The sequence below is a fragment of the Anarrhichthys ocellatus genome, unplaced genomic scaffold (assembly GCF_004355925.1).
Source record: "Anarrhichthys ocellatus isolate YVR2014 unplaced genomic scaffold, GSC_Weel_1.0 scaffold43, whole genome shotgun sequence".
Taxonomy (NCBI): Eukaryota; Metazoa; Chordata; class Actinopteri; order Perciformes; family Anarhichadidae; genus Anarrhichthys; species Anarrhichthys ocellatus.
Window position 1 is genome coordinate 906,326 of NW_022280073.1, and position 19,107 is coordinate 925,432.

At 39.0% G+C, this 19,107-nt stretch overlaps 1 protein-coding gene across 2 annotated transcripts; it reads left to right on the forward strand.

The window, feature by feature from the left end:
• Window positions 1-9,712: 9,712 nt before the first annotated feature.
• On the forward strand, window positions 9,713-13,883 carry LOC116395049 (uncharacterized protein C18orf19 homolog A). Of its 2 annotated transcripts, none has more exons than XM_031868561.1 (4): window positions 9,713-9,868; window positions 11,693-12,168; window positions 12,341-12,452; window positions 12,698-13,883. In XM_031868561.1, exons 2-4 carry the CDS (start codon window positions 11,750-11,752, stop codon window positions 13,010-13,012), a joined length of 846 nt encoding a protein of 281 aa, XP_031724421.1. In that variant the 5' UTR covers window positions 9,713-9,868; window positions 11,693-11,749; the 3' UTR covers window positions 13,013-13,883. The 2 variants fall into 2 exon arrangements, with proteins under 2 accessions (XP_031724421.1, XP_031724422.1); XM_031868562.1 differs by lacking the exon at window positions 9,713-9,868 and adding an exon at window positions 9,894-10,596.
• The last annotated feature ends 5,224 nt before the right edge of the window (window positions 13,884-19,107 follow it).

The following is a 19,107-nucleotide window of genomic DNA, read 5'->3' on the forward strand; positions in this document are numbered from 1 at the left end:
AGAGGATGGTACAGTACGGAATAAGGTAACGTGTAGTTTTACTCCACATTATGTCAAGTGTGTTTGTCTGGTTTAACTTATTATCTTTTAAAAGTGGCAGTATATCTGTGTGCAAATGTACATAATGTTTATTGATGGTAACGTTGACATTACATGGTTGCCATGAATTAAACTCTTCAGTTCGTCAGATAATCTGTAACCCTATTACTGGATAAAAGGTGAACAGAGTCAGATTTGACACCTTTTAAGCACAATTGCATCAGTTTGACCCTTATGATAGTGCTGCCTTCATAAACTCACCATGATTTTGTTCCAGATGACAGGCTTAAAATAGTCTCAACCTTAAACTGCAGTTTACGATATATCAACGTACATCTTGTGATCAATGTGTTCCGTTTGTACTGTGAGTTAGGTGACATTTCTTTTGTTGTCTCTTTTGACTTTTGTCTTGTTATCTTTGATGATCAGAGTCCACGATCTATTAACTCCATTAGTGGACAACGATTTGGATGAAACTGTGACCCAAATTCTGCAGCAACATCCCAAGACTGGATACAAAATGATGGTTGGACATTTGAATGCACAAGGCATTCAAAACAATGGTTTTGCACATTATAGGACAGCGTGTCCAGGAATCCATGCGGCGTGTGGATCCTGGTGGGGTTTTGATGCGCACCCTTCAGCTGAACCCAAGAAGGCGCAGGAAGTACTCTGTACCAGAACCAAACAGTTTATGGCACATTGACGGCAATCATAAACTAATAAGGTATCAAAAAACATAAACCATCTCAAGCATTGCTCAAACATTCACTTCACTGTAGATTTAACTACCAAGTATACTGTACACTGTATATCCAGAACAGTTACAAAGATAGGCCCATCTGCGATTGTAATTAACCCATCAGCATCACTGCACGCCAGCCTTTGATTTATCCACGATGGATGGAGCAAATCCATCAAAGTTCTTGCACATGAACATCAGTTTTACCTGGCTTGTGCCAGTATCGACAGTAAGAGTAAAGCTGGTTGGTTCTTTGAACTTTTAGGGGTGGCTTTTTCAGTGGTGTGTATGCACAGATCAGTTAGAAACTATTTTGAAAGTGACACTTTCTCTATTGGATTTGTTTACAGCTAAGCAGTGACTTTCAGTGGTACTGATATTAATCTGTGCTCATACCTATCTTTTTCAGATGGCGTATTGTCGTGCATGGTGGTATTGACGGCTTTAGTCGTTTAAACGTGTACTCGAGTGCCGCCACCAACAATCGAGCAGCAACAGTCCTAAGAACCTTTCTGGAAGCTGTCGGTGTCTATGGTGTGCCATCTCGTGTGAGGTCAGATAAAGGCGGGGAAAATGTTGACATTGCACACTACATGGTGGCGAACAGATGACTGAACAGGAATTCACTCATTGCTGGCAGGAGCGTCCATAATCAAAGGTAACATAATCATCCATTCAAACATTTATCAAAGTAACCCTTTGTGAAAGATGGCAGTATAAACTCTCTTCAATTGTATGTTATTACACTGCCTTTGAAAAGTTAGTAATCAGCTGTTTTCTCTCTCCGCTTTCCTTCAACAAGAACTATTTTAACGTATAATTATAAAAGTATAATTAGGACACCAAATGTTTTACATTTGAAATAGTTTTGTCCCCAAAAAAAGAATGAAATGATTCAGACTTCCATTTAGTGGATGTCCCACAGTGTCACATGACAGAAGAATCCTGTTGAACTTGATGTTGAATTAGTTTGATTATTGAACTGTAAAAATGGATTGAAGAGGTTTAAACTGTGATTAGTTCAGCTGATATTCCAACAGTGCTAACCCTATACTAACGTTCTATTTCTATTGTGAAGTCTGAAGAGCTTTGCTAAAGTTCATTTAAAGTGTCAGGCAGTCAACTTATCCTTTTAAGAGATGAACACAAATATTTGTAATAAACTGTCATTGTAGGCAGACTAAATATTTTGTTCCCCATCAGAATAGAAAGGCTCTGGAGAGATGTTTATGGCGGTGTACTTGCTCTCTTCTACACCATCTTTACCAACCTTGAGAGAGAGAAGGCCTTCTCAATCCCAACAACGAAATGCATCTCTCTGCTCTGCACCGGTGCTTTGTACCCCACATACAGAAGCACCTTCAGTTTGTCCAGCATGGCTGGAACTGCCACAGACTACACACTGAAGGAAACAATTCCCCGCTGCAACTGTGGACTCTCCATGAACATGAGGCACAGCAGGAACCAATGCAGGTTTGAATATTTTTACTATGACCTTACTTTCCTACATGGGACAATGTCAACATGAACCCCACTGTCTCTAACATTACACAAAGTTTTTATATTATAAATAATGTAGGGATGGTTCGTTCCAAAGTGCATGTATCAGAAGCATAATGTAACTAATAGAGGCCTGTAAATATGGATTATTGCATATCATGGGCACTTTCAAAACTTCAATAAGGTGTTGCTAAAATGTTGTGATCAAACAAGGAGCAGTGTTTAAGAGAGATAGTTATACATCGTAGCTCTCTGCTCCCTATAGTAATTCATTGGCTCTCTTTCTGATGCCATAGCTGTTCATGGCATCTTCATCCAGATTCCAAGGAAATGATAAAACAAGTGATATTTCAAACAAGGTTCTAAAAAAGGAACTGACTGAAAATGACTGAATAGACATGTTGACCATAATAACTTAAACATTACCCTTGGCTGAACAGACCCTTTAACCTCAACTCTTTTAACTGCAGGTTGACATGGAGTTTGGAGTTGACTGGACTGGACCGTGTGGTCATCGTTGGCCTGGTGTTGTGGTCCCTGAAGTTCAGCTGCAACGCTCACTAACTGACCAGGAAGTTGAAAGTCTACCAGACCCCGATGGCCCCCTGTCCAATGTGTTGAATGTCTTTGTACAAACTGTGAGCTTAATATCAGAAATGCTCCAGTAAATGCCTGCGTCACAAGCTCTCAGATGCAGGTGAAAGTGACATAAATGCTAATTAAGCATAGTTCTGAAACCAGTGTTGAATCGCATTCTTATTTACTAAACTCGTCATTGTTTCACATGACTAAAAAGATTAACACAAAAGTAAAAAGAATGGTAATGACAGCACTGACAGTATATATATTGTTTTTTTATAGCAGATGTCAATGTAAACACTTGTTGCATTGTACAATATGCTTGCAAAGAAACACTTTTTGCTTTACTCAATTTACATCTGTTACAATTAATGAACTTTTTGTAAAACCATTATGGTTTTGTAACAGAGCCTTGTACGAGACGCTGTCCTATAGTTATCAAGAGAACTTGTTTTAAAGCATGTATATCAAACAGAACTAGGTACTAGTTTACATCACTCATTCAACTGCTTTTATACTGTAATTCAATGTTTTGGCTGGCCAAGCAAGACAACAGATGCTACACAATTAGTAAAGTTTACATACAGAGTGATATATTGATGTACAGTCTCATTAGACCAATCCAAACCCAGTGTCAGTGCTACAAATAGCAGCAAGAATGTCTCTTTCAAAGTTACAGTAGTCTTTGTAATGTCCTGGAAGTTTCAGCAGGTGGAAGAACTGGGGAAGTTGCTCTCCACCATGTTAATATCCAGCTGGTGTCTGGGAAGCACATTCCATCCTTTCCACAACTGCACCAGTTTCCCAAGGATGCTTGGAGACGCTTCCAAAAAAGAAGAGTCAATGTTTAGATAGATGGATATAAACTTCATTCATCCCCAGGGGGAAATTAGTTTGTAGCAGCAGCAATTTACAGAGTAAAATATTACGTATGGAAATGCACAATATATACAGTACAATAAAATAACAGAGCAGATATTGAATTTGAAGAAATAGAATAATAAAAAATAAGATAAAATAGAATACAAATGCACAGTATATACAATGAATTAGAATGGTATTAAATTAACAACTAGGTATTTTCTTTAATTGCCGAGAAGGATTTTGTTGCATCAATCATGAATGCAATTTTTAAATGATTATTTTACTGAATTTGTGTTTTGGGTTGTTAGTGTTGCTGAGAATTCATAGTTAAAAAGAAAAGTAGAGGAAGCACAACAGACTCAGATAAATAACCTGTGAGGAACTATTAAAAGTTTCTATTCATTTACCGTTCTCAATAAGTGTGCGAAGGAATCCTGTGATCCGACATGTATCCTCCAAAGAGACATCACGGTCTTCATCCTCATCCTCTGTTGGCCACTTTATCTTCTCCAAGACCAGCTGAGCGATTCATTTTATACGATCAGTTAACACTTGTGTTTCCAAACAAACAAGAGAACAGAAAGCACGATAAACAGCAGAATAGAAAATGAGAGATTTTCAAGTCTAATAATCCAAATTGTAATTCGATCAGGACATAGTTGTTATTTTAAAGAACCATACTGGAGGTTTTTGCATGGCAACACATTTTTTTAAATTGGTTTCCTTCCTTTCAGGCAGCAATTAGTGTCAGTTCATTTCTATGAAACTCAACTTGCAAGGACTTCAGGACAACCATGTTTGAGCAGTACTTGCTCATGCAGTGATGTGATGTAGGTTTAACTTTAAAAAAAGAGATCAAATGCTGACTGTGATCATTTCAATGCAACACATTTCAGATCTCACCAGGTTAATGTTTATTGTAATGAAGTGAAACCAATGGCTGCCAGAGGGTAGAAAACACATGTCATTTCTGAGAAAGTCATTTGTGTGAGTTCAGGGTGTTTCTGACTCAGCATCATAGGGTCACTTACCTGTGGTGTGCACTGTACATCAGATGCTCTTGTAAAGAGGAGCGGAATTGTCTTTCCTCTCAGTTAGCAAAGGCCAGATCAGTGTCTCTTTTAACCCCTTCAGAACTGTTTCACTTGTCTTGAGGTTCTTCCAAGGACCTGCAAAACATTTGCATCTCAACAGAAAAGCAAAGCAGCCTTACTAATCTTTAACTAGTAGTCTAATTAGCATTACTTAATAAACTCATCAACATCCATTTGTGTATGTCACAAAAAAAAAGACAAAATGTGAAAGACAAAATGTCAGAACTTAAATCAGAACTTCAACTCTGATTAGTCGGTCTGGTTTATATGATCTGTTCAGTACAGATCAGAATACTCGCAGCATGGAGGAGCAGTTTGTCTAGCAGCCATCTTCTGTTCTCAGATGTGACTGCAGGCAAATCCCATGACAGTGCCAACAGATCTGCTGTACCCTCCAGCTAATAATGACAATTAGAATTAGAATAGATTAGAATTCCTGATTTCTCAAGACTTGCATAATATTCAGATTTGATACAACAAATAGGGAAAGGACAACTTGTCAATAATCACGTGGTTGACGACACCCACTGGTCTCAAACCACACGCCAAATAATGTAATTTTTTATCACTTTTGAACAGCATGTTGGGAACCTGTTAAAACTGTGTTTGCTCTAAAAACACATTTTACACGATGACATCCGTCACTATAATTACATGTTTTAAAGAAATGGACTTAAGTTTATGGTTTTAATATTGCTTCAGGACCCCCTGCTGGTTTAAATTAGTAAATTATGTGATTGTGGTATTATAAATATCTGAGAAAAATTTCTGACATCAGGTATTACTTTTATTGTCCTTGCCCCAAATTTGTATCATTAAAATCTTACTGGAAAAATGTATTTTACCACTTTGATTGTCTCACGGATGTCAAGGTCAGCACAGTCCTTAATATCTATTATGGCTTCTTCTGGGGATCCACCAAAGATCACATTCTGAGTCCTCCAAGGCATGGCCCATTATGGAGGAATGAATGACCAATCATTCGGCCAGCAACAACAAAGAAGTCACTCTCCAAAAGGTAATGCCAAGTGGAGGGAATCAGATGATCTTGTTCTCCCTCAAAAAGAAGAGTTCCACCTGGTACTTCAATTAAAAGAGAAAAGGGAAAGAACATTGATAGTGCAGAATGTAAAGGACGTAGATATTCAAACTTTCATACAGAATTAGTAAGGAAATATCAATCAGCCACTGAATACTTTGGGTGATCCTGTAGAAACCTACAGGGCCACAGCAGCTGCGTCACATTTGTTTGTTCTTTAAGGTTTTAGGTATTCTCTGGGTAAGTAGAGACAGATCTGTTGTCAGCCTGGAACTGGTGCAAACCAAACACAGAGCCTGATAGCTGACAACCAGCCATCAGCCAAAGTGAATATTCACTTACCAAAATTCATCTCCAAATGAAGTTTGGACATGATGCTTGCAAAGAAATGGCGAGTCACATCATCACCAATTGCTGGATCTCCTGAAAAAGCAAAATACACAGTACAGACATCAGTTAAATGAATATATGATCATTTTTTATCTTTGTGTGTGTAACCAATTTACCCTTGAGTGTGCATGTCAAGGGGCAAGCCCACTCAGCATTAGCCCTCTTATAAAAAGAAAGGACTGTCCTCTGCACTGTCCTCATGATCCATCGTAAGATAGAATGACTTTCCAGTTGCATGCTGGCTTAAAATGTCTTCTTTGAATCCCTTTGCTGCCTCACTGGGATTTGAAAGAATTTTCCAATCTAAAAAAAGTTTTTAAATTGTTTAAATGAATACTGGATGAATTGATATGTAGAGAGCAACAATGTATTGCAATAAATGATTAAATGATGTAACACACCTGGGAAGCCTCCCTCCTCAGTGGGATCTAGGTCAACTATCTCAGGAGCAGCCACATGTCCCTGAGAGGTGGCACGCAGTAGTTTGTGTTGCTGGCCCTTGTTGTCTCACTTGTAGTCTTGTCAACATGCTCACAAATCTACCTTCACTTCGGGAGGCACTTTCTGTGGTCACCACAATTTCTACCTCACCACTGTTCTGTGATGGTCTTGGGTAAAGAGAAGCACGTTTTGTTATTGGGCCAGCATATTTTATATTACATTACAAATTCACAAAAATGCTGCAACTAGAAAAGAATGTTCATATAAATAGAATAGAATGAATCCATTCAAATTCAACTTTCCCTCAAGACCAATATTCAGGATCATACAGGATCCTGCATATTTTTTATGCATTATTGAAGACAGAACAATTTGGTTTTACAGAGAGATTGTTGGTATCAAAATATCTAATATTAGGGCCCATAATTATGACACATCAGATGTACTGTCTTGTCATAATGTTTGCCCTGCATTTTTACAGTTTAGAGCTATAATTGTTTATCTTACATCCACATTCAAAATGCTTTACATCTTTTGGCAGACACTCAGAGCCTAATGCTTAATGTCTGATGTACGACTACTTGAGTGCTTGACAAATGTGACGTTTTAGTTCTGTAGAGCGATACCTCACGCACTCATCACTGTGAGCCTTGATTCTTGTCAAAGGGAACTCCTCTCCACACGTCACACATTTCTGAGGTGGTCCAACTAACTCATTACTGCATTCTGGTTGACATGGCTGTAAACAAGATCATTTAAAAATTTAACACAAGCTATAGATTTATATACTTTAAGACTTTTACTCAAGTAGTATTCTAATAGGTGACTTTCACTTTTACTGGAGTCATTTTCCAGTAAGGTATCTTTACTTTTACTCAAGTATGGCTTTTGGGTACTTTATACACCACTGGCAATTGGTATGTAAAGTTAATACTACAAAAGTAACATTTTGGCTGGCATTAGTTAATGTCCCTTGAGTTTAAGGCTTAATCCCATTGTGAAGGACATCTATGGCAGACTGACAGATTTCTTCAACAAATACAGTGGGTACGGAAAGTATTCAGACCCCTTTAAATTTTTCACTCTTTGTTTCATTGCAGCCATTTGCTAAAATCAAAAAAGTTAATTTTATTTCGCATTAATGTACACTCAGCACCCCATCTTGACAGAAAAAAACAGAAATGTAGAAATTTTTGCAAATTTGTTAAAAAAGAAAAACTGAAATATCACATGGTCATAAGTATTCAGACCCTTTGCTCAGTATTGAGTAGAAGCACCCTTTTGAGCTAGTACAGCCATGAGTCTTCTTGGGAATGATGCAACAAGTTTTTCACACCTGGATTTGGGGATCCTCTTTGGGGATTAATCTGCATCATCTAAACAGTGGGGGGCTACATGTCAACACAGCAGCCCTCCATGTCGTTCTTAAAAAGAGACTCCACGACACTAACAACATGAGAACAAAGTGAAGTGCTGCTATATTTAAAATAATTCTGACAAAACAGAGCAGTCAACTTACCTCCACGTCACCGTAACCTCCCGTCTGTGTTTAGATGATGCAGATACCGAGAGACAAGTCAAACCGACCAATAGAAACTCCTGGTACATTCAGCAGCGTATGCCCCGCCCACTACACCCAACTCAGCTTTTGGTTTCAAAACCAAAGCTTTTCGTTTTGAAACCAAAGCTTTTTTTTTCAACCAAAGATATTTTTTTTCAACCAAAGATTGTTTTGTTTTTAACCAAAGAGTTTATTTTTTTAACCAAAGATTTTATTTTTTTAACCAAAAATTCTAGTTTCATAAGCAAAACTAACAAATAAATTATTCTCAGTTTATATATTTTCACTTACAAACTTCATTTTTGATTGCAGTGCGAGAAATTTGCTTTAAAAATTTTTTTTGTTTGTTTGCGTAATAAAGACACAAATATACCTTCATACCTTTGGTGTGAACGCACCATGAGACAGGAGGGACCAACAGTGACGGAGTGAAGGGGGGGGAGAGGCAGCAGGAAGAGAAGGGAGAGATGCCACACAAACACAGCTGTTCACTGCTTGCTGCCAAGGTTCTTGTGTTAAAAATGCCCGCTTAATAATACATTTTAAAAAACTCCGTTAAGGCGCGATAAAATAATTGTCGGCGTTAATGAATGAATGCGTTAACGCTATATTAACGCGTTGACTTGCCCAGCCCTACTATTTTCATTTCCTCAGCTGGCTGCAAGACATTCTGAGCCCCATAAAGGTTGGGAACCGCATACCCCGTTGCAGTGGCCGGACACAAAGTTTCAAGTCATGATATTGACTATTTTCTTTTATGTTATATTATATTTTCTCTTACCTGTGTTTTAATATTCAGAGCATTTCTTTGCCATAAAACTGTATATTGCTGATGTGTTTTAAACCCGTAAAATGTTGTTGAAATAAATGCTCAGGTGTTGTTCATTTAATTTCATTGGATAGCAAAAACAAACAAATATAATATGTTTAAAAATAGATTGGCCAACTTAGATTTTTTTAAGTGGGTGTAAGTTTGGTCAACGAAATGGCAGTGGGATATAACAGTCTTTTGACCTTTTACAGGTTGGTCCTGTATTTCAAAGAAATATCATAATGAAAATTACAGTATGATATTAATGGCGATATGTATAATAAAATTGCAAAGGTTTCAGGGTGAAAATGAAAACTCATCAGGGTTTGTCCCAATTTATACATCAAACAAAGCTTTTATATGACACATAGGGCAACTCAAAATGTAACAATAAACAACCAACAAACATTAGTAAACATTAGTAGACTACGGGCATTACAGGTTTGGCCATCTTTTGTGTCGTTGAGTGAAACTGACAATTGTATTTAACTAAATAGTTGACGTTATGCATCCAAAGTTGAAGGTCGCTAACGGCACACTGAAAAGAAACCCAAGAAGTTGACCTTGCGCTAGGCAGCTTGGGAAATGAATTTCTTGCACGTCTTAGCTGCGTTTCACAGTCGGACCACAGTGAACTACATTTCCCATGGCTCTGTGCGCAGTTGGGGTTACATACTGCTCTCCACGCAGTCTGGGCTGAAGCAGCGTTAAATGTGGTCCTTGAACGACACATAACCAGGGGACATTCGCATGGCCCTCAGCATAAAGCGGTACGGTTTTGACTTGAACCCTTCACGTAACATTCAACGTAAGTGTAGTCCGCTTTCTATCCTTTGCTTCGGTATGTTATACTTGTATAGTGACAACTTGTGTTCCTGCCTGTGAGGGTTAGCAGTGCTGCTAGCTTACAGCTAATGTTAACTAGCTAACGTCGGGCGTCAGAAGCCAAAGTTGGCAGCAGTTCCGAGCCTGGCCGCCTGCCAATCAGTGTCTAAAGAAGAAACACTGTCTGCGTCAATACGATGAAAGCCGCTTTAATTCGCCTTCCTCTGCTGCGTTCCCCAGCAAACTAAGACCTAAAAGCTTCTTCCTCCTTGTCCTCCAAAAAAAACTGTCCAATGTCAACTGAAATAGATGCACGTGGAAAGCTAGCATCGGTTTAGCTATAGACTTCCGGTCGGAACTTTTAAAATAAGGCAAGACAAATTCCTACAGTCGTTTTATCCTACAGTCTATTTGAGTACTTTTATTGTGAAGATAACATTAACGACTTCCGGTCTTATTGTGGAGCTGTCGCACAGCTAGCAGTATTGTGGCTAACGTTAGCCGCTAGTAGGTTCACCAGAAGTTTTGCAACGCAACAGGAATCCTTGCCTTCTTGTTTAGTAAAGGCGTATCCTCGCTAACGTTACCTTTTTGAAACGTAATCTGAGTTAGCCTTACGTTTTTGAGACCAGCATTCTTGAACTCAACGTTAGTTTATGAAACTCAACCACCCACTCGTTTGCATTGATGATTGTGCAAGCATAACTCAAGGTATGTTCAGGGACCTGTAATCTGTTTCATAACCTGTGTTATCAATGAATATAAAGGAGATCACGCTATAGATAACGCATGACAGAAATGTAGGTCATGGTTGGTTAGCTCAGTGACTTGTAAAAGATAAGAGTTGGCTTGGTGGTTTCAGTACTTTATCAGAGGAGCTAGCTTTACTGTATAATAACATTTATGAACAATATGCTTTTAATCCAAAATAACATAGGCATATGAATTATAGTATAATCATAAAAAAAACTTGCTCTTGGAGTGTCAACATATCGGCACTCCGTAGTTTGGCAATGAGGTCATACACTGCTCAGTGTGTCAGGCAGTTCTCGCTGTGATGGAGACACAGAATGGACTGCAGGCATTTCACATGTATTTTAAAGGCTGATCAAGACCTTTTGATGGACATTTTCCAGCAAGGACAATCAACATAGATTAACTGCAATGTATCCATGTTGTGCAGGGAAGATCACAGTTAGGTGTTGATCAAAGACAGTTTAATGAAAACGGTGCATTTCAGTAGTATGTTTGGGGGCCTCGGGGAGACTTTTATGTCAGATTTGGTGTCGTTGACATGAAATATGGAAAACTCTTCATGTGCTGGATTTAGCCTTTGTTTTTCCAGAGACATGTTTATGATTCAGACTCGTCATTGCATAAAAATGCCCATTTGGTCTTGTCTATAGTTCTCAGTCAGACAGAGTGAATTCAGGAAGATCGTAGAGCAAAAAGGATTAGTCAGATAATCGATTAGTCTTTTGACAGAAAATCAATCGGCAATCATTCAAATTCAAAGGCAAAAATATCAGGCTTCTCAATTCAATATTTGCTGTTTTTTTTAGTCTTCCTTGATTATAACCTATAAATTGCTCAGTGGGCCAAAGCACACAGATACATTGGAGTCTAGAACCTGTAATGGACTTTGAATATTTTCTTACATGATACAACTCAATGAGTAATCGATTACTCAATGCAGCAATTGGGAGATTAATTGATAATTAAAATGATTGTTAGCTGCTGCACTAAACAAGGATGTAATGTCACTGCCTAGATTTTGAGTTGATGAAATGTCTGTCTCATCCCACAGTCTGTGGTTAAACGTCACAGCAGCAGAGAGGTGGGGAGGAGCAGAGGGGGGGTGAAAATGCAGCGCATCCTAAATCACGGGACTCTGCAGCGTTTGGCAGCAGCACGGCCATTACTGGTGGGCGTCGCCGTCCCCGAACCACCAGCAGCGTTCTGCTGCTGTGTCCTCCGCCTGTCACCGCCGGCACCCGAAGGCCAGCGCTGGCTGTCGACCACAGCCTCCAGCAAGGCGGCACATCAGCCAAAACACCAGGCACCGCAGGAGGAGCCCCAGTCCGGCTCCACACCTCAAACACAGGAGGTCCAGAAAGAGGACGCTGGGGCTGATGCAGTGGAGGTGGACCCTCTGCAGGACAAGTCCATCGGTTTGGTCCAGAGGTTTAAGAGGACCTTCAAACAGTATGGGAAGGTGATGATCCCTGTACATCTCATGACGTCCTCAGTCTGGTTTGGAACCTTCTATTACGCTGCCATGAAGTGAGTCTTGTTGTGTTCTGAGTTCATGGCTGTCCATTATAGATCAACATTAACATTTGTTCCTGAAATAGATTTATTTAAAGTCTTTTTTTGGAAGAATGACAGACTGTATTTTATGTGCTGCACAATCTTAACTCTGGATACTAACTCCCTCCGTTTGTCTTCCTCTCAGAGGTGTGAATGTAGTGCCCTTCCTGGAGATGATTGGTCTACCAGAGTCACTCGTCAGCCTTTTGAGAAACTCTACGAGTGGCTACGCTCTGACTGCGTACGCCATGTACAAGGTCATTTAATCCAGGATCCTCTGTTTTTTTTTTTTTTTTTATTAAAATGAACATCAAACATTTTGATTAATTGATAAGCATCAAAGCATTGTTTTAATGAAACATTCACACTTACCTAATTTATATCAGCGTGTGTCTCATTTCCTCGGTCAGTGTGCATGTATCCAACCAGCTATTTATGAGTGATGGATTCTGGCATTGTGCTCTGCTGACCAGCATGTGTGTTTTTCTTTGTTTCCCTACAGATTGCAACCCCTGCTAGATACACAGCAACCCTAGGCGGCACGTCACTCTCTGTTCAGTATCTCCGCAAGCACGGCTACATGTCCACACCGCCGCCGGTCAAAGAATACATCCAGGACAAAATGGAGGAGACGAAGGAGAAACTGACTGGAAAGATGGAGGAGACAAAGGACAGATTTTCAGAGAGAATGGAGGAAACTAAAGAACTCTTCTCTGAGAAAATGGAGGAGACTAAGGACAAGCTCTCTGAGAAACTGCAGGAAACCAAAGACAGAGTCACAGAGGGGAAAGCGTTTTTTCGGAAGAAAAACGAGTAGCGAATCCCCTTTGCTCGTGGGGCCTCTGAGTAGATGATTCTATTTTGATCTCAACAAGTAATCCGTAGGTTTGGGCCAAGTAACAGCACTTGTAAGACTTTTCTGAAAGATGAAAGACTGGTCCTAAAGTTTCACACATCTCAGTTGTCCACTGTTGTCTATTTTATGTGTCAAATGCAGTCCCTAATTGTCCAAACACGATGCACAGTAAGTGTAGACTAGACAGCAGCTTAGCAGACTCCTGGCTACGCCACACTCTGGCTCAGTCATCTCAGACTGGATTTACACAGGCTCAAGTGATCTGGGTCATAAAACAACAGAAGAGAAGCTGCGTTCTTATTGCGCTTTACATAAACACATGAGGAAAATAAGAAGTCTGTGCTTCAAAGAGTTAAAAAAATAAACCAGTATAACAGTAACTGTATGGGAGAGAGCAGTACCAATATTTCTTGTTGTTGGGAAAATAAAAGTTGAAGCTCTTGGTTACCTGTGTGTACTAGTCCATCTAAGCCTGTCTGAAAGGCTGGGTATCAATGTGTCTTTTCTAATGTAATCGGAAAGAAATTCAGTTTTTCTAATGTATTTAAAGCCCAATGCATGTCTGTACCACTTCATGTATGGCCTGAAAGTTACAAAGTCAAATGATGATTTGAAAGCTGCTCTTTAAACAGAAGTCACAGTAGATGTCGGTTAATGGAACTAATTGTCCGTCACACATGTAAAGGTACAGCTACAGTGGGCCCACTCACTGTGATTATGGCCACCTATCACAGTGGGCCAGATGAAATGTCTTGGGCACTTTTGTACTAAATACACAAATCTTCTCGTCAGTAATTCAAACATGTCTCTGAATAAAATCAAATGCTAATCATCCAAGTTTTGTACGCTGCATTTAAAGACCATGTGGGTACTGACACTAGCAAAATATAGACATGTTTGTGCTTAAAGTGGGACTTAACTTTAGATAGAAGTAACAGATTGTTCCACTTCAAAATAAAACAGTTAAATTCATAACCCATGGTCAACGCTCAGCTGCATACACTACGAGGTTTTCCTGCTGCCTCACCTGGTCTGATGTCACCAGAAGCTCATGGTGGCTAATCTTTGGTACATTAAAGGTATTATTAGCATTTCAACATTAACTCAGTCACCATCTCTTTGTGCCACTGACTGAAGTGAAAATCTAGGTTTTAAGTTAACATCAATTGTACGCCAGTTGTCTTTTGTCAGCACAGTTACTGCTGTTAAGCAAAGTCACCTACTTAATCTAGTTTATATTTCTCACACACTGCTTGGATTTAGTTTAAATTGGCACTAATAATGCCCTGATATCTATCCTACACCTCAACTCTGTTCCATCACTAGAGCCTAGAGGCTTTTAAAGTTGTCTTTTTTTTTTGCACTCTCACTTTGTTTAAGGAAAAAAGGGTAAATGGACTGTACGTATGTAGGGCTTTACTAGTCTTCTGACCAATCAAACCTCTTTAACACTACATGTCATCATACACTGATGACAGGGGCTAGCATGCAAGGTGCCACCTGCCCATCAGGCCTATCTAACATTCATACATTGCCAGCAACTTGAGGTTAAGTGTCTTGCCCAAGGACTAGATATGGACTAGCGGAGCCGGGGGTCGAACCGCCGATCTTTTGATTGAAGGACGACCCTGCTCTACCACTGAGCCATAGTCGCTCAAAAGAGGTAGTTGTCCAGAGTTCTGCGCTGCAGTATTATGGCCTTCTGTACCAGTGTGGCTGCTGGAACCCTGGAAGTTGATCTGGCATTCCTTTAAGCCAGAATGAGGAATGAAAAAGTAGACCTAATGAATGAATATTATTGCCACATAGATCATAGGTACAGAGAGCAACTTTTAATTATCACAGAAGAATCCAGCAGCACTGACTCATCGGCAATCCAGAATATCTGGTCTGGTACATCCCAGAGTTGACTTGACTTAGTCTATGAAACCCTGTTAGCACTCAAATGAGTGTGGAGCAGTGAGATTGCTTTCTCATGGGTCCCAGCACATATTGGCATTTTTGAGCAACAAAAAATTTGCAAAGGAAGCTGTTAAAAAGAGAGACATAGAGGTAAACACAACATGATCTCACAGTACTGGGAGCACAGATAGAGACACCTTTATGTCAGAGGAGGGAACAGGTAAAGTAGACCAGAATGATAGTGGGACCCATGGCAGTGCCATCAGTAACAAACAGCACAGTGTACACGGTCATGTTATGTTCGGAGGTGTGGGGCAGAAAGAGAAGTGATGGGAAATGGGGTTAACAGAAATTTCAAAAAGCATTCGACTGTTTTGTTTTTCTCATTTCAGTTAACATCGCTTCTCTTTCTGCCATCACCTTCTGTTAGTAAAGAAGAAGGAATAAAATGGCTCCAACAAGGCCGCTTCTTACGAGGCCCTGGTCTAGGAAAAAAAGCCTCTGAGATGGCCCAGTAACGGACTAGTTCCACAAGGTGGCAGCAGTGTGACGTAACGGATGACAGCTGCCGAAAAACTCCAAAGAAGAAGAAGATGCCTCATGGGCGCCATCTTGCCGGTAATCAGCAGGGCAAGCATGCTTTCTGCTCGGACATGATAACTAATGACAGAAGACATTCATTGTTGGATTTATTAGTTTTATAAAGTCTCTAAGAAAACACTCTTTGTTCCTTGCTGCATTGCAAAGCTTCTGAAGGGAACACTATCTCACCGGAAAGCTACAACTTTGATGGAGCGGAGGCAGTTTAATGTGAGTTTCTATGCTGCAGCATTCCAGAGACATTGTAAAAATAGTAAATAAGAGTATTTTGATTTTTCAATCCAAATGTAACAAAAATATGTAATTTAGTGTTTCCTAAAAACAAACTTTCATACAAGCTTAAATTTATTAAAATTATGAATGAAAAATACATGGAAATGAAATTATCGCCATTAATATGCACTTATTATTTCAAACACCAAGGTTGGTCTGAATGTGTGCAACATGATTCATCTTGAAATTAATGCAACTCATTAATGCAATTCATGAACATTATTCAATTTCCAGTGTTAATGCTAACTATATAACTAAATTCTAAAAGAGTGTATCATTGTTGTATTTTTTTTAACTGTCAGTTGTGTTGCATGCTAAGACAAGTTATTTTATTGTCACACACTTTTAGATATGCAACCTCAATGGATGACATCTAGGAAGAAGAGGAACGTTGCAGACCAATTGAGGAAACATCTTCTCTGTGCTGAAGCTCTGAGGTAGGACTACAGTCCAGACTAACTGTGGAACACTTGTGCTCCTACCGAAAACTGTAGGAGCAACAGTACAACATTTAGAAGGACCAATGAATCGACATGCAAAGCAATGCATTCCTAATTTTTCCTGTTGTACTGATGAATGCTTTGGTATTAGACAATTTTCAGAAATAACAATGTGCTCTCTGAGTACAAATCTTGCTAAAGGAGCATTCTCACACCAGAAAAAGATCTAAACATATCATACCATAGTATGGCATAAAGATGTTCTATAAAAGTATAGTTTGTCGATTTTTTTTTTTACATAAGTCACAGTATAGCATGTCCAAATACGTCATGAAAAAGACATTCTATAATATGTTGAGAAAAGTCATGGTATAGTGTTGAAAACAGTAATTTAAAAAAATCATTTGTCGGAATAATTCATAGCGCATTATGTTGAAAAAAAGTCATAAAATGTCATACTACAGTATGTCTAAAAAAGTTATAGTATGTCGAGTAATGAAATAGACATCTTTTAGGATGTCAAAAATAGTCCTGAAAAAGTCATAGTACACTATGATGAAAAAACTCTAAAATGTATTGTATTTTCGAGAAAAAGAAAAACAGAAGAAAGACATTAAAAAGTTAGTTTAGTATGTCGAATAATGTCATAGTATAAAATGTCAAAAGAATTCATAAAAGAGTCATTGTGCAGTATGCCGAGAAAAGTCATAGGATGTTGAAAAAGTCAAAGTAAAGTATGTTGTATAAAGTCATAGTAAAGTATCATAGAACGGCATGTTAACATAAGTCATAGTATAGTATGAAGTAAAAATCGTTAAAAGTGAAGTATGTAAAAAAAGTGATAAAAATTATAGTATGTCCAAAAATGTCAAAGTAAAGTACGTCGAAATGAGTCATTGTATGGTATGTCAAAAAAGTAATAGTCTGACAAAATAAGTGGTAGTAATGAGTAATAGTATGTTGCAGTAGTTATAGAATACCTCTGGCACGCTGTAACTCACTTTAAATCGCCTCACTCAGTCATAGTTGTCGCTTTCCAACGAGGGCTCTGGTGCATTCCTGTCCCTTTCAGGAGTTTTGTAATCCAGCATGTAACAACCATGTTTTTAGAGACTTAATAAAACTAATAAATCCAGCTATGGTTGTCTTCTGTGATTAGTTATATATACATCCGCATTGAAAGGAGTTTGCTGTCGTCGTTAGCCGTTAGCTGAAGCCCACTGAGGGCAACACATTTCCTTCGCTCCTCACTTGAACCGGAAGTCGCTCTGGTCCGCCATCTTGGACAGTCATTTCAAAGATGTTTTTAAAAATTATTTTTATTATTTAGAAAAATTCAAAAGACATCAGTATTGATGGCACTTTCTGTGGGGAACACAACACATTTGTTTATTAATTAATTTGGTATTTCAGTGTAGAAAATGATGTATATTGTAAAAACATAAATAGAAGTCATGTCTTCCATTAATTGTCATTAGGCTACTTTGGGGAATGTTTCAACTGGTTTCAGTGATTCTTGAGCAGCTAGTTAATGAAGTGGAGACCACTCCTTAGAGACTTATCTGATTCATGGCCAGATGAACCTGTTGTGGGGTTAAAGATTTGCCCTGGGGCCGCACCAGAGACTGGTATGTACATTTTTGTCAATATCCAAAACAGCAGGGATAATGACAGTCCACTGCTCTGTGGAGCGAGGATGGAGGGGTGAGGAAGGATCCCTGAGGAGCCGTGAGTGAGGATCTTTACAGGAAACACGATAGCAGCCTCCACGAAAGTCTTTTAACTGCCGTTGTATATCAGCAGCTTCTGTACCGGAGTGAAGACAGATCACAGAATAAACTTAAGGGTTGAATGGAGATACATTTATTGATGTATAATTGATTTTTGATGCATCTCCTAAAGTTTAAAAGCTATAAAAATAATTTATGACTGTGAAAAAATGCTAGTGCTGGGCAACGATTACAATTTTTAATCGCATGATTTTTTTGCGATTAATCGCATTGTTATACACAAAGTTCAATAATTAATTCATAAGTAGTGTATTGCACACTTTTATTTTAAAAGTACTGCTATATGAACAAAAGTGCAATAACATTTGGTTTGCAAACACTTTAAGGTTCTTTTTAGCAGCAGTATTCTCTTTACACAGTAGCAGTTCTATCTCTACACTATCTGTGCTCAGTGTGCTGACTGTATGTGAAACGTTCCACTGCTGTGCAACAGGAATAAAATGTTTCAGCACGTTTCATCAAATTGTCTGTCTTGTGTCTTCATGACAGTCGGAGCATGTGAATGCAGCTCTACTGTTCATCAATATAATGCTGTAACTCCGAGGTGATGATGGTTACCCAGCGTTGATGTCCAGTAGTCTCCAGTGAGAGCAACAGCTGCTGCACGTTGTAACGCCGCCGCTTTAGTAGTCCTCTCCTTTTCATACAACTCGTGTATTCTTCTTGTGACGGTGCGTCTTGAGGCTCATACGTGCTGTCATTCGTTGCGATCCTAAAGGTGCGGTCACACCAAACGCGACGTGAACGCACCTTGAGAACGTTCCTCAGACCCACATCTTCCACAATACTAATCGGCTGCAGTTTGTAGCTATCCACTTCTCTGTAGCATTTGTTAGCTTGTCTTGCTTTTGTTTATCTAAACTTCTCCCACACGCTGCATCCAACGTAGTCTGCTGAAGACTTCCTCCACCGCTGCCAGAGAGCAACGGACTTTCAAAATAATAATTTTAAAAAATGAGTTAACCCGCGATAAAATAATTGTCGGCGTTAATTAATTAATGCGTTAACGCGATAATAACGCGTTAACTTGCCCAGCACTAAAAAATGCATT